The 14,330-nt window shown below is 46.7% G+C and overlaps 1 protein-coding gene across 1 annotated transcript in view; it reads left to right on the top strand.

Annotated features, from left to right (window-relative positions):
- The window catches only part of EPHB2 (EPH receptor B2), a 256,633-nt gene that overhangs the window by 197,898 nt on the left and 44,405 nt on the right, over window positions 1-14,330 (top strand). The window contains exon 6 of the mRNA XM_006862330.1: window positions 14,032-14,156. Coding sequence (XP_006862392.1) covers window positions 14,032-14,156 — 125 coding nt within the window. The remainder of the gene's footprint in view (window positions 1-14,031; window positions 14,157-14,330) is intronic.

Here is a 14,330-nt window from a genome sequence, read left to right as displayed (position 1 = left end):
CCCAGCACATAGCCCTCCAGGATCCAGAGTTGAGATTTTAGCCTTGGAACATTTACGTGCTTCCTGCTTCTTTCCCTCCAGCATCACCATGCAGTGGTTCAGAATGAATCTGCTTGTTCTCACCATGGTTTTCCCAGCACTTAGAGGGGGCACACCACAATGAATTTACGGAAGGTTCAGAGAAGCATGGAGTGAAGCCAGGTGTGGAGAAATGAAGTAAGGCTGAAAGACAAGGCTGGGAACTTGGTTTCCAGATGAGCACATCAGTCGGTTTTAAGCAGACTCTAAAATTTAATATCTAAATATCCAGCTCATGCCTTAAAAGGAGAAAATATTTCTTTGGGGCCAGTGACTGGGCCTTTCTTGCAGTCCCTAGACTCCCACCAAGGCCAGAGCCATCTCCTGGCTTCATAAAGCCACCATGCTGCCTTTGAGCCACACTGTGCCCTCCAGAATACCATTCCACCCTTAAGTATTCACAAGTCATGCACAAAGCCCCCAGAGGAAGGAGGCCAGTCTGAGTTACATATACCCACTTGGAAGATGAAGAAACAGGAATTGAGGAAGGCTGAACAACTTGCCCAGGGTCACTCAGCTGGCAAGGGGCCTACTCAGGATTCAAGCTATCCAGAGGCTATGGTCTCAGCCAAGCTGCCCCTCAACTCCAGAGAAGGGCAGGAGGGAGGGAGTACCTTAGGGTAGGTGGCATTTAAGCTGAGATCTGATGACAAGGAGAAGACAGCATGCCGACATAGGGAGGGGGTGTCAGCACTTCAGCCTCTCCAGGTTCATCCCAAGGGCTCTCTTGGCTGCCCTCCAGGGCTGCTCCGGACACTGCTTGAGCCTTTTGGGATCTTGCTTTGAGCACATGCTAAACACTTTCACCTCTGTCAGGTTCCGGAGGGGCGGGAAGAGGTGGGAAGAGCCTGGGCTCGGGAATCAGGCAGAAGAAACTGACTTTGAATCGAGCTTGGCCAGTTGCCAGTGTGTGGCCTTGGACACGTCACTTTGTCTACCTCTGATTGAATCTTCCTCATGGGTATTTTCACCTTCTCCTTGCAGGATGGCTGTAAGGCTTCCAGCTAATGCATGCAAGGTGCCTCTTGATTGTCTCTACATACAGGGGAGGCATTCAAATCACAGAGGTCATTCTGTCATCATTTCATTCATAATGACGCCTCATTTTGTCTCCTGCTTACTATGTGCCCGGCACTGTTCTAAGCCCTTGACGATTAACCTTCACAACAAAACTATGAAGTAGGTCCTGGCATTATCGTGTTTTACAAATAAGGAAACAAGTGGTACAGACATTTTGCTCTCAGCTGCTTACTGGAAAGTTGACAGTTCAAACCCAGCCAGCAGCACTGTGGAAGAAAGACCTGAGGATCGGCTTCCATCAAAACTGATCCATTGTCATAAAGTCTATTCCAATTCATAGCAACCTATAGACCTCATGGGTTTCTAAGACTGCAGTCTTATGGAGTCCTTGTGTGGCGCTACAGGATAAGCGCTGGACCACAAGGTCGGTTGGAATCACAAGATCATTGTGCTCAAACTCACCAGCCGCTCCTAGATAATCCTATACAGGGTCACCATGAGTCAGAACCAACTTCACGGTACTTAACAACAACAACAACAATCATTATGGAAGCCGACTGCCGGCACTTTGAGAAGTTGAAAGTCTTTCCATGAAGCTTTCTCCTGCAGAGCAGTTTATGGGTTTGAACCACTAACCTTTCAGTTAGCAGTCAAGAACTTAGCCATTGCACTACCAGGGTTCCTATCTATCTGTAAAAAGTACGTTCAAGAAAGCCCTAGGAGTTCAGTCCTACTCTTTAACACAGAGTTGCCATGACTTGTAATCGGCTTGATGGCAGTGGGTTGTTGGATTGGGTTTACAGGGAAGGGAAGAGGGACACTGGGTGCTAAGTGACTTGCCTTAAATCACACAGGCAGGAAGTCAGTGGCAGAGCCTAAATAATGACATCATCACTGCATACTCAGGGGCCCAGTGTGGGCAAAACCACGCCTTCTTTAGAGATGGGGTGGACTGGGCATCCACGTCCTGTACCAAGCAGCAGATTGGCCAGTTATCCAGTGTCCTCATCTCCATGTCATCGCTGGTTGTGTGGGAGAACAGGTATCCATGCCTGTCTCAGCACAGCCATTTGCCGGCTACGTGAGCATGCTATATAAGAGACCTTACCTCCCCAAGCCTCCATTTTCTTACCTGCTACATGGGCATTTGTTATTCCAGTCTTGCCCAATGGTTGTAGGATCATAATAATGTACTCATGGCAGATAGTAAGTGGACAGACACTACACGGCAGCTTGGTTTACAGTGGAGGCTAGTAATGATTCGGTGGTAGATTCTTACCTTCCATACAGGAAACCTGGATTGGAATCGCAACCAAGGCACCTCCTGCTCAGATACCACCTGTCTGTCAGCACAGGCTTGTGTGTTGCTAGAATGAGCTGGTTTCAGTGGAACTTCCAGAGTGACACAGACAAGGAGGAAAGGCCTGGCAAGTCAGTTCTAAAAATCAGTCAGTGAAAACTCCATGCATGCCAGCAGTCAGATCCATGCCGGATCATGGCGATCCTGCATCATTTCATTCCATCATGCATGGGGTCACCATGAGTCAGTCGGGGGCCAACTGAGCAGCAACTAGCAACAACAGGCTTAAGATTCAGTCAGAAGGTGTATCCGTTTCCTATTGCTGCCGTACAAATTATCGCGAACTTTGCATCTTAAAGCATCTATTTGTTATGCAATAGTTTTGTGGGTCTGAATTCTCACTGGACCTTTAGGGGCTGCCTTTGGGGTTGCATTCCTTCCTCGAAGCTCTAGGGGGAGACTGGTTTCTTGCTCATGTGCTTCATTTCTTTGTCATCGTAGGACTAAGGTCGCCTTTCCATACTCTAAGTACGGGGCTGCCCTTAGCTCCAAGAGACCCCTCTCCCTTCCTAGCACCCAGTCCCCTAACAACTCAGAAACAGCAACAAGGTGTTGAATCCTTCTTGCTGTGTCTCTCTAGTTCCAATCCTCTGGTAGGAGAGGTTCTTCAGTTTAAGGACTCCTGTGTTGGGATTGGAGCTGCATGAATAATCCAGGATTATTAAGGTTTGCAATGGTTAAAGCACTCGGCTGCTAATCAAAAGGTCGTTGGTTCAAATCCACCCAGCAGTTCTGTGGGAGAAAGTCCTAGAAATCAGCTCTCATAAAAATGACAGCCTAGAAAACCCGATGGGATGGTTCTACTCTGTCACAGTGCGTCACCATGAGTCAGAACCAACTTGATAGTACCCCGCAACAACAACCTTGACCACATCTGCAACACTCCTTTTGCTGAGTAACCTTATGTATTCATGGATTCCAGGGACTTGGACGTGGCTAATCATACTTCTGACTATCTCAGACAGTAGTGATGTTGTTACGTGCTGTTGAATCGGTTCTGACTCACAGTGACGCTGTAAAAGGGTTCTGAGGAGCGGCTGGTGGATTTGAACTGCCAACCTTGTGGTTAGTAGTTCAGTGCTTATCCTACAGCGCCACACCAAGACTCCATTGTAGATCGTTGTTATTAAGTGCCATAGAGTCGGTTCCGATTTAACAAACCTTTCAGGGCTTCTAAGGAGCTGCTGGTGAGTTTGAACCTCCTACCTTGTGGTTCAAACCAACCTTGGGGTCCAGTGCATTATTTTACATCACCACACCAGGACTCCATTACAGACAGCTGTTGTTGTTGTTGTTGTTGTTGTTGTTGTTGAATGCCATCGAGTTGGTTCCGACTCATAATAACCCTGTATAGTGTTTCTGAGGAGCAGCTGGTAGGTTTGAACCACCAACCTTGAAATTCCAACCGACCTTGCAGTCCAGGGCATAAACCCACAGCGCCACCCCAGGACTCCATCACAGACAGTTGTTGTTGTTGTTGTTAAGTGCCATTGAGTTGGTTCTGATTCATAGAGCCCCTGTATAGGGTTTCTGAGGAATGGCTGGTGAGCATGAACCGCCGACCTTGTGGTTCGAACCAACCTTGCAGTCTAGCATGTTAACCTACAGCACCACACCAGGACTTTATTTCAGACAATAGTGTAAGTCAAATTCAAGCACATCAGTACTGACAGGAACCATAGAGTTCATTTAGCGCATCTACCTTCTCTTACAGATATGGAAACGGAGATGCAGAGAGATCCCTAAGAGACTGCCCAAGTTCACACAGCAGGTCCTTGGCAGAGCTGCTTTCCATCACCTGGGCCAGTCTCTGTCCGTAACACCACTCCACGTGGCTTTCTCATGGAAAGACTCACAACTTTTCAAAGGCCTCTCTGCCACCCGTGTTCTCCTCTGATCCTCTCGCCCTCCTGTGGGGCTGGCACACAATGGCTCAGACTCTGAAACAGTCAGCAACATGTGCTCACCTTCTTCTCTCCCAAGGGGCCAGAAGGATCAGAGAGAAATGGGGCCAAGGGAGCCCCCAGTGAGGCCGAGACCTGGGGGGAGAGAGGACATTTCTCTCCAAAGTCCCAACCCTCCACATGCATCCTCCTCTTTGATCCCCCTAAGCTTTCTGCAGGGAAGCCATCGCCAGCATCCAGCATCAGTTAAGATTCGGTTTGACTGCAAACAGTTGGACAAAAAATAACAGAAAGCTACTGCCACAATAATGCTATTTAGCAATTAACTACAAAACTGATGGTGTAAAACCAGAAAAAGCATTTATGGAGCTCAGAGTCTCTGAGTCAGTTTGATGGTTGTCTGGTCTTGGAAGGCACATTCCTAGGTTTGCAGTCTATCTACTACACGTCACTCCGCATAAATACTGAATTTTAGCAGAGTTCTGTCACATGTTTGAGGGTTGCCTGTTGACAGCTGGTCTGGAGTGGCTTTGACTGGGACAACTAGGGTGACGGCTTTGTTCCCCTTGTTTCATCCTCCAGCAGGTCAGCCTGGGCATGGTCTCATGACAACTCCAGGGAACCATAACAGAAGGTGGATACATAAAAGAGGTTTTCCAGCTATACTTACATCATGTTTGTTTATATTCCACTGGTCGAAGCGAGTCACATGGTCAAGTCCAGAGTGAGAGAGAGAGTACTATACAGATTATAGGACCAAGAGTATAAGTACAGTTGTTATTGTTGTTGTTAGGTGCCATCGAGCTGGTTCTGACTCATTGGGACCCTACGCACAACAAAACGAAACACTGCCTGGTTCTGCACCATCCTCTCACAAACGTTGTCACGCTTGAGTCCATTGCAGTAGCCACTATGCAAATCCATCTAGTTGGGAGTCTTCCTTGTTTTTCGCTGACTCTCCACTTTAACAAGCATAATGTCCTGTTCCATGGACTGGTTCCTTGTAATAATGTGTCCAAAGTACACAGATTTGTGTGTTCTTCTGACAGTGCATGACACTTTTAATATTCTTCTCCAACACCATAACTCAAATGCATCAATTCTTTTAAGGTCTTTCTTATTCACTGTCCATCTTTTACATGCATATGAAGTTACTGAAAATAACCATGACTTTGGTCAGGCACACTTTAGTCCTCAAACTGACATCTTTGCTCTTGAACACTTGAAAGAAGTTTTATGCAGCAGATTTGCCTAATGCAATACATTGTTTGATTTCTTGACTGCTGCTTCCATGAGTGATGATTGTGGTTCCAAGCAAAATGAAGTCTTTGACAACTTTTTTTTTTCTGTATTTGTCATGATATTATGTATTGGTTCAGTGATGAAGATTTTTGTTTTCTTTACATTGAGGTGCAACTCAGGCTGTGATCCCTGATCTTCATCAGTATTTTAAGCCCTCTTTGCTTTCAGCAAGCAAGGTTGTATCATCTGCATATCGCAGGTTGTTAATGAGTATTCCTCCAGTCCTGATACCACATTCTTCTTCAAATAATCCAGCTTCTCAGATTATTTGCTGAGCATACAGATTGAATAAGTATGGTGAAAGAATAAAACCCTGGCACACACCTTTCCTGATTTAAAACCATTCAGCATCCTCTTGTTCTATTAGAATGACTGCTTTTTGGTCTATGAATTATCTTTAGCAAAATTTTACTTGCATGTGATATAAATGATATTGTCCAATGATTTCCACATTCCATTGGGTCACCTCTCCTTGGAATAGGCACAAATATGGATCTCTTTCAATCACTTGATCAGGTAATTGTCTTCCAAATTTCCTGGCATAGATGAGTGAGTGCCTCCAGTGCTGCATCAGTTTGTTGAAAGCTTTCTATTTGTACTCGGTCAATCCCCAGAGCCTTTTTCTTTGTCAATGTCTTCAATGCACCTTTGACTTCTTCCTTCAATATCATTGGTTCTTGATCATATGCTAACACTTGAGATGGTTGAACATCAAGTCAGGCTTAAATTTTTTTCTTCAGTTCTTTCAGTTTGAAAAATGTTGAGTGGGTTCTTCCCTTTTGGTTTTCTAACTCCAGGTCTTTGCATATTTCATTATAACGCTTAGCTTTGTCTTCCCTAGCTGCCCTTTGAAAATTTCTGTTCAGCTCTTTTACTTCCTCATTTCTTCCATTTGCTTTAGCATCTATCTCTACACTGAAGAGCAAGTTTCAGAGTGTCTTCTCACATCCTTTTTTTTTTCCCCTTTCTTCTTAATGACCTTTGGTTTTCTTCCTGTATGATGTCATCCCACAACTCTTCTGGTCTTCAGTCTTTAGTGTCTAATGCATCAAATCTGTTCTTTAGATCATCTCTAAATTCAGGTGGAATATGTTCCAAGTCAGAATGTTCCATAAAATCCAGGATGACCAAACTTCGTCTCTCATATTTTGGACATAATAACAAGAGGGACCAGTCCCTGGAGAAGCACATCATGTTTGGTAAAGTAGAGGGACAGAGAAAAAGAGGGAGACTTCCAATGAGATGGATTGGCACTGTGGCAGCAACAATGGGCTGCAGTTGTGAGGTTGTCGTGGGATTGGACAGTGTTTTGCTCTGTCGCTCTGAGTTGGAATCAACTTGTTTTAATTCTCTTCAGCTTCAGCCTAAATTTACACATGTGTAACTCATGGTCTGTTCCATAGTCTACCCCTGGTTTGGGCTAATGATATGAAGCTTTCAACCATCTCTTCCCACAGATGTAGTCAGTTTAACTTACGTGTATTCCATCGCATCTTTTATGTCGTTTAAAAAAGGTATTTGCAACAAATAAGTCCTTGGTCTTGCAAAATTCTATCATGTGATCTCTAGCATCATTTCTATCACCAAGCCATATTTTCCAATTATTGATCCTTCCTCTTTGTTTCCAATCTTTGCATTCCAATCATCAGTAATTATCAATACATCATGATTGCATGTTTGATCGATTTCAGACTGAAGAAATTGATCGAATTCTTCAATTTCATCATCACTGGCTTTAGTGGTTGGCACAGAAATTTGAATAGTTGTATTAACTGAACTTCCTTGTAGGCGTATGGCTATTATCCTATCACAGACAGCTTTTATACGTCAAGATAGATCTTGAAATGTTCTTTTTGATGAGAATGTGACACCATTCCTCTTCAATTTGTCTTTCAAGGCATAGTAAACCATATGATTGTCAGAATCTAAATGGCTAATACCAGTCCATTTCAGCTCCCTAATGCCTAGGATATTGATGTTTATGCATTCCATTTCATTTTTTACAAATTCCAAATTTTTCTAAATTCATACTTCATATAGTCCATATCTGATTATTAATGGATGCTTTCAGCTGTTTCTTCTCATTTTGAGTTGTGCCCTATCAGCAAATAAATGTCCTGAAAGCTCTACTCCATTTGCATCATCATGGTCAACTCTACTTTGAGGAGGCAGCTCTTCCCCAGTCATATTTTGAGTGCCTTCCAACCTGAGGGGTTTAACTTCCAGCACTATACCTGGCATTATTCTGTTGCTATAGGTACAGGAGGCCATTAATACAACCATTCTACCATAGTGGCTTAGATGTAAAAGCTGTCTGTAGTTAGGAATTATGGCAACTTCATAGAATCATCAGGATCCCTCATCATACGGCTTTTTGCTCATATGGTCCAAGATGGCTGCAAGAGCTCCAGCCATCTCCTCTACATCCCAACAACAGGATGTAAGAAGAGGAGACAGAAGTGGTCCCCTCCCTTTTAAGGCATCCACATAAGACTTTGGCTCATATCTCATTGGAAAGCACTGAGTCACATGGCCTTTCTTAGCTTCCCAAGGATTGGGGGAAGTTTAACCTTTTATTTGGGCACAATATGCCCAGCTAAGAACCAGAATTTTGTTCATTTGAGAGATAATGTGCATCTGACAAGCAATGAGGAGTCTCTGTTATATCCTATTTTATAGGTAAGGAAATTGGACTCAGAGAAAGAGTTAACTTTCCTGAATTCAAGTGATGTGGGAGTATGAGAGCTGGGATCTGAACTCAGAACATCATCTCTGCTACCTTTCACCACCATCACTGTCACTATCAAGAACCAGTTCAAACCCAGTTGCCATTGTGAGGGAGAAAGCTAAGGCTGTCTGCTCTCATGAAGACGTGCTGTCTCAGAAACCCTGTGGAGCACTTCTAGTCTGTCCTATGGGATCACTGTGACTTGGAATGGACCCAACAGCCATGGGTTTTTGTTGGTATCTGATGGTGAGACAGGAGCTTCGCACCCAGTGATTGTTGTTGTTAGCTATTGTCAAGTTCAGCCTCTGATTCATGGCAACCACACACACAATGGGATTGGAGCCATATGGCTTTCATTGGCTGACATTTGGAAGCAGATTGCCTGGCCTTTCTTCCTGGTCTGTCTTGGTGTAAACACCCCACTGAAACCTATTCAGCATCACAGCGCCACAGCAGCCTCTTCTTACAGATAAATGGCGGCTGTGCATGAGGTGCATTGAACAGGAATCGAACCTGGGACTCGGTCATGAAAGTCTACAATGAATCAAGGAAATAATGAATGAGTAATTGAACAGCTAATCACTCTTTAGAGTAGAGCTTTTCTCAGGTCTCAGGAAGAATAATAACTGGGCCCAGTTCTTTTCCAAAATATGTCACTAGTTCCAAAAGATCTTAACAACTATAATGTGAGAAAAAATTCTGAAGTCAATGAGACTGGGACACACCAGGTTCAACCAAGTTCCTGGGTTTCTTCCCTGTAGGACTTCTCAGGGCTTAGAATAAAACAGGGTGTCTTGTTTTATTCTAAACAAGACACCCTGTCTTGTTGGGAGTCTCCCCCAACAAGAGTCTAGAACTCCATGTTTCCCAAACTTCCTTGGCTATAAAACACCTATTTTTATGGAGAAGCACCACCCCAGAGCACCAGTGTTAGCTTTTCCCTTCTTCTATCCCTCACCAATCTCTAAGAGTCTTGGTTCTATCAGGAAAAAGACTGACCCCTTTTCTGGAAGAATTTTGTTTGCCGAAATTCTTGCCGTGAGAGTTATCCTCTGGTCACCCAGAATTACAGTTGAATCATTGGGAGTTAATTGCATTACTACAGGTTTGAGCGGCAAACACTCATAACAGCCGTTCCATTACCGGCTGGAAATTCTAAGAGTCCTGCTGTGAATACAGTGTACCTGCGGCAGACCCTGGCAAATGAAGGACAGTAAGAAGCAATTGCAGTGATATTGTTGGCCAGCTGGTGGACAAGAGACTCCCTTGTTATGGCAGCGGGTCACAACTGCAGGTGGGCTCAGGGTCTGAGGGAGAAGGAATTGCTGACAAGTAGCGCCATGTCAACCAGGCTGCCTTCCACGGGTTTCTCAGGGGCCACTGCCTGAGGCCGCTGCTCCCGGGTCCAGCCTGTCACTGGAGTGAGCCCTGAAACCAAAACCCACCACTGTTGAGTTGATTCCGACTCATAGCGACCCCTACAGGACAGATCACAAATGTCCCACAGGGTTTTCAAGATTATAATCTTTACAGAAACTACCTCATTCTTCTCCCACAGAGCAAACAAGCACATTAACCACTGTACCACCAACACTCCTTCTAAATCCTGAAAGGATCACAACCTGCTCTCTCTTCCTTCCCTCGCTCTTTCTCTCCCTCACTAACTCTTTCCCTCTTTCTTGTCCTTCCTTTTCCCAACAAATAGTAAATGCCTAGTCTGAGCCACACACTGTTCCAGGCACTAGGAGTAAAGAATTGGCTACAAGAGAGACAAGGCCCCTGACTTCAAGAAACTGAACATTCTTGAAGACACCGCCATTTAACAAATAAATAAGCAAGGTGATTTCAGAGTGTGTTCATGCTGTAAAGGAAATATGACTGGACGTGAGGTAGAGAGTGAACAGAGAAAGCAATATGATCAGAGAGGACTTCTTGGTGGAGATGACATTTGAGTCAAGACCTGATTAAAGTTGCTGGCTGTAGAGGATCTGGGGAAAAGAAGATTTCAGGCAGAAATACCACAGGACTGATGACCTCAGTTTATTTGGAATAAAAACGGGGCCACTGTGGATGATTGGGAATGAGAAGGCAGGTAGGGGAAGGTGGGCGGCCACTGGACAAGTACTGGACCTTGCAGGCCACAGCCAAGCATCTGTATCTTATTCCAGGTGCACTGGGAAGCCATGGAGGACTTTCAGCAGAGCTTGGCAATGGAGAACTTGTCAGGGAGACAGAGAGATCTGAGAGTCTAAGCTTGGGGCAGGATCTCAGGTTGCCCTGTGCCTGGTGACTTCCCCCTACTCCTTTTGACTCAGGTGGTTCTTTCTAGTGAAAGGATAATGCTAGGTGTAAGGGTTTCTTCCTTACCCTAGAGCTGAGGGCTGTGGAGACAAACCCACTCCCTCCTACCCAGAGTAAGATTTCTTGCCTTGCGTTGGACCCCAGGAAGCCCTTAGAGACCACCTTGTTCTGCCCATCTTTTCTGCCCTGATGAGACTGCTAACCGAATCCCCTCAGCTAGAGAAGAGTCGGACTTGAATGTGTGGGCTTGTTGTGGATGGCAGGGCCCCTGACCACCTGCCCCAGCCAAGCAGGCCCCGCCTGGCCTGCAGCCTCCTCTCTCTTGTCTTCTCTTCTCCTCTCTGCCACAAGCCTCTTTTGTGCTTGCTCCCTGGGGCTCCATCTTCTTGCAAGGGTCACGGGGCACCGGTGACCCCATCCCCCTGCCGGCGTGCCCGACTGGTAATTGAAAATACCAGAATTCCCTGATGAACAACTTACAAGGAAACCTGACACCCCAGGGTGGGCGGTGGGCCACAGGAGGGGTGGGAGAACTTCCAGCTGTTCTCTTTTCTCCACCATTAATCCCGCCGGATTCCAGGAGAAAGGCCAGTCCTGCTTGGCCCCGGCTGGACGCCTTGATCATCTTCCCGGCAAATGCCGCCTCCTTGCCACGCCCAGGGTTATGGGGCTTATGGGATCAGAGCCGGAGTTAGCTGCCTGTAACCTAAGCCTGCCAGCTAAGCCCTCCAGGCCAGACCCCTGTCACCGTGTGGGACCTGCCTCCACCAGCAGCTGAGCTCGCAGACTTGGGTGGGTTGTGGGTGAGCCAGCAGAGTTGGGTGAAGGTAGCTTGGCAGAAGCAGGAACAAAACAAGACTGAGGTATCCTCAGGGGCCCTTGGAGAGGCCCTGGCTTTCAGATCCCCCTCTTCTGTTCTCATCAGCTACAGACAATGGAAAAGAAGAATATGTTGGACCTGGGTGAGGTTGAGTTCAAATCCCAGTGCAATTGCTTGCTGTGTGATCTTGGGTGAGTGAGTTCACCTCTTTGTGTCTCCATGTCCTCTTCTGTAGAACAGCCTCAGAGAGTGGATATGAGTGTTACGTGCATTAACTGGTATAAAAACCAAAACCAGTTGTCTGCAAATCGACTGACTCAAGGCAGCCCCAGAGAAGGGGCCCAGTGCGTCTCTCTCCTCAAGATGGGACTTGCGCCAACCCAGGGATTACCAGCGATGCCTCATGGAATCTTTGATCTGAAGGTGCCCTGTGAGAGCTTGGAACTGTGCTCCATAGGGTATTAAACAGTTGATTTTTTGCAAGTAGAGGACTGTCAAAAAAAGAGGAGAACCCTCAACAAGATGAATTGACACAGAGGCTACCACAATGGGCTGAAATGTAGCAACAACTGCGAGACTGCAACAGGACCGGGCAGTGTTTCGTTATGCTGTGTGCAGGGTCACCATGAGCCAGAACTAACTCGATGGTGCCTAACAACAGCCACCCATCTCCAAAGCACCTCTGGGTGCACTTGAACCTCCACCCTTTTGTTTAGCAGCTAAGCGTATTTGCACCACCCAGGGACTAAGTGATAACAGCTTTTGGGGAAATCCCTGGCATACAATGAGCAATAAGAAAGTTTTAGGCATCGCCTTAGGCCTGGTACTCGATGATTAAGCACTTGGCTGCTAACCAAAAGGTTGCCGGTTCAAACCCACCCCAGCAACTCTGTGAGAAGGGCCTTGATGGGCTGCTTCCATAGAGACGACAGCCTAGAAAACACTAAGGGGCATTTCTCCTCTGTCACATGTAGTCTCTACTAGTCAGAATCGTCTTGATGATACCTAACAACAATGGGTGTTAGCTGCCATGGGCATTGTGGGGCACACAAGGGTCAGTAAGGTGACCAGCTTGGTGCCATGCTTCATGCTTGTGTTGTCATCGGGAGACAGGTGTGTCCATCCCTCAACAGTTCTTCCACACAGAGGCCTGGTGGTGCTGTGGTTAAAGCACTCAGCTGCTAATCAGCCACTCCTCGGAAGAAAAGTGAGGCAGTGTACTTCTATAAAGATTGCCAACCTTGGAAACCCTCTGGGGCAGTTCTACTCAGTATCCTACAGGATCAGTGTCCTATGTAGTTGTTGTTGTTAAGTGCCATAGAGTCAGTTCTGACCCATAGCAATCTTGTATAGGGTTTCCGAGGAGCAGCTGGTGAGCTTGAACCACCAACCTTGCAGTTCAAACAGATTTGCAGTCTGTAGCATTAACCCCCAGCACCACACCCTATAGTAATCCTATAAAATCAAGAATCGACTGGAAGACCGTGGGTTTAGACAGTTCTTCTACATCCTGGCCCCCACCTGCCTGGATACCTCACCCCAACCCCTCCCTTACAAGTGCCAAAATTTCACACCACATGGAATTACAGGTACTGTTGTTTTTAAGGTTCTCTGAGCTAGAGGGCTCTGTAGGAATAATTGAGCCTGAGCTGAGAAGAGGGGCATGGCAGTGAGTGCAAAATACACTAACCAGGACTCAGCAGGTCCGGACTCCTGTCTCAGCCCCACCGCTGCCTGCTGTGTGATCTTGAACAAGTCACTTCCCTGCTCTGGCCCCAAATCCATTGCTCCTCAAAGTGTGGTCCATAGCCTAGCAGTAGCAGCACCAGAGAGCTAGTTAGGAAGACAGATTCTCAGGCCACACCCAGACAAGCTGATTCAGCATCTCAGGGGCAGGGCCCACCATGCAATGATCTTACTATGTGATCTTGAGCCTGTCATGCCTCCGCTCTGGACCTCAGTGTCCATATCTGTAAAGTTAGGATTTCTGTCTCCTTCCCCCCAACCATCATCTTCCATGAGGGTACTAACAGCATTGGTGGGCAAACAGGTGGATTTTTTATTATTACTATTTGGGGGATTAGTTTTATTCACTGTTGTATTTATTATCTGGCACACTGTAAATACTGAGTACAAATTTGTTGAATGAATGAATGAATGAATCTCCCCACCATCTCTGTTACCACAATCTCCTCTGCTCCTTTCCCCTCAGATCCCTATCACTGTGTCTAGGGTCTGTGTGTCACCCATGTAAACTGTCCCCCCAATGGAAAGGGACCCAGTGATTGCAGGATGAAGGAGTTGTTGGGATCTTTGATCTGGCAGTGCCTGTGACCACTCAATAGCAGCATTGGTGGCTCTGTACAAGCCCTTCTGCCCTCCCTCACCCAGGCCTGGGCATCTGGGGGGGACCCAGGCTGGCTGTGTGGCCCCAGCTCCCCATCTGAGGTCAAGCTAGAAGCTGCACCTCTGTGCCCACATCTGGCCCCTGGCCTCTGACCTCCGGCTTCTCTTCTAGCTCCATCAGCTGTGTCCATCATGCACCAGGTGAGCCGCACTGTGGACAGCATCACCCTGTCGTGGTCCCAGCCAGACCAGCCCAACGGTGTGATCCTGGACTATGAGCTACAGTACTATGAGAAGGTACCGGATATCCCAGTCTGCCTCCCAACACACCCTACCCCTTCTGAGGTGGGCCACACCCGAGGGTACAGCATAAAGAGCTCCACCACTGGGAAACTCGGGCAGATGCCTGGACCCTTCCGAACCTCCCTTTTCTGACCTGAAGGTACCCAGCCCACACTCCTGGTAAAATGC

This window comes from Chrysochloris asiatica, unplaced genomic scaffold (assembly GCF_000296735.1).
Source record: "Chrysochloris asiatica unplaced genomic scaffold, ChrAsi1.0 scaffold00047, whole genome shotgun sequence".
In the NCBI taxonomy this organism is placed as follows: domain Eukaryota; kingdom Metazoa; phylum Chordata; class Mammalia; order Afrosoricida; family Chrysochloridae; genus Chrysochloris; species Chrysochloris asiatica.
The sequence above is the reverse complement of the archived record's forward strand: the minus strand, read 5'-3'. Positions and strand labels throughout refer to the sequence as shown.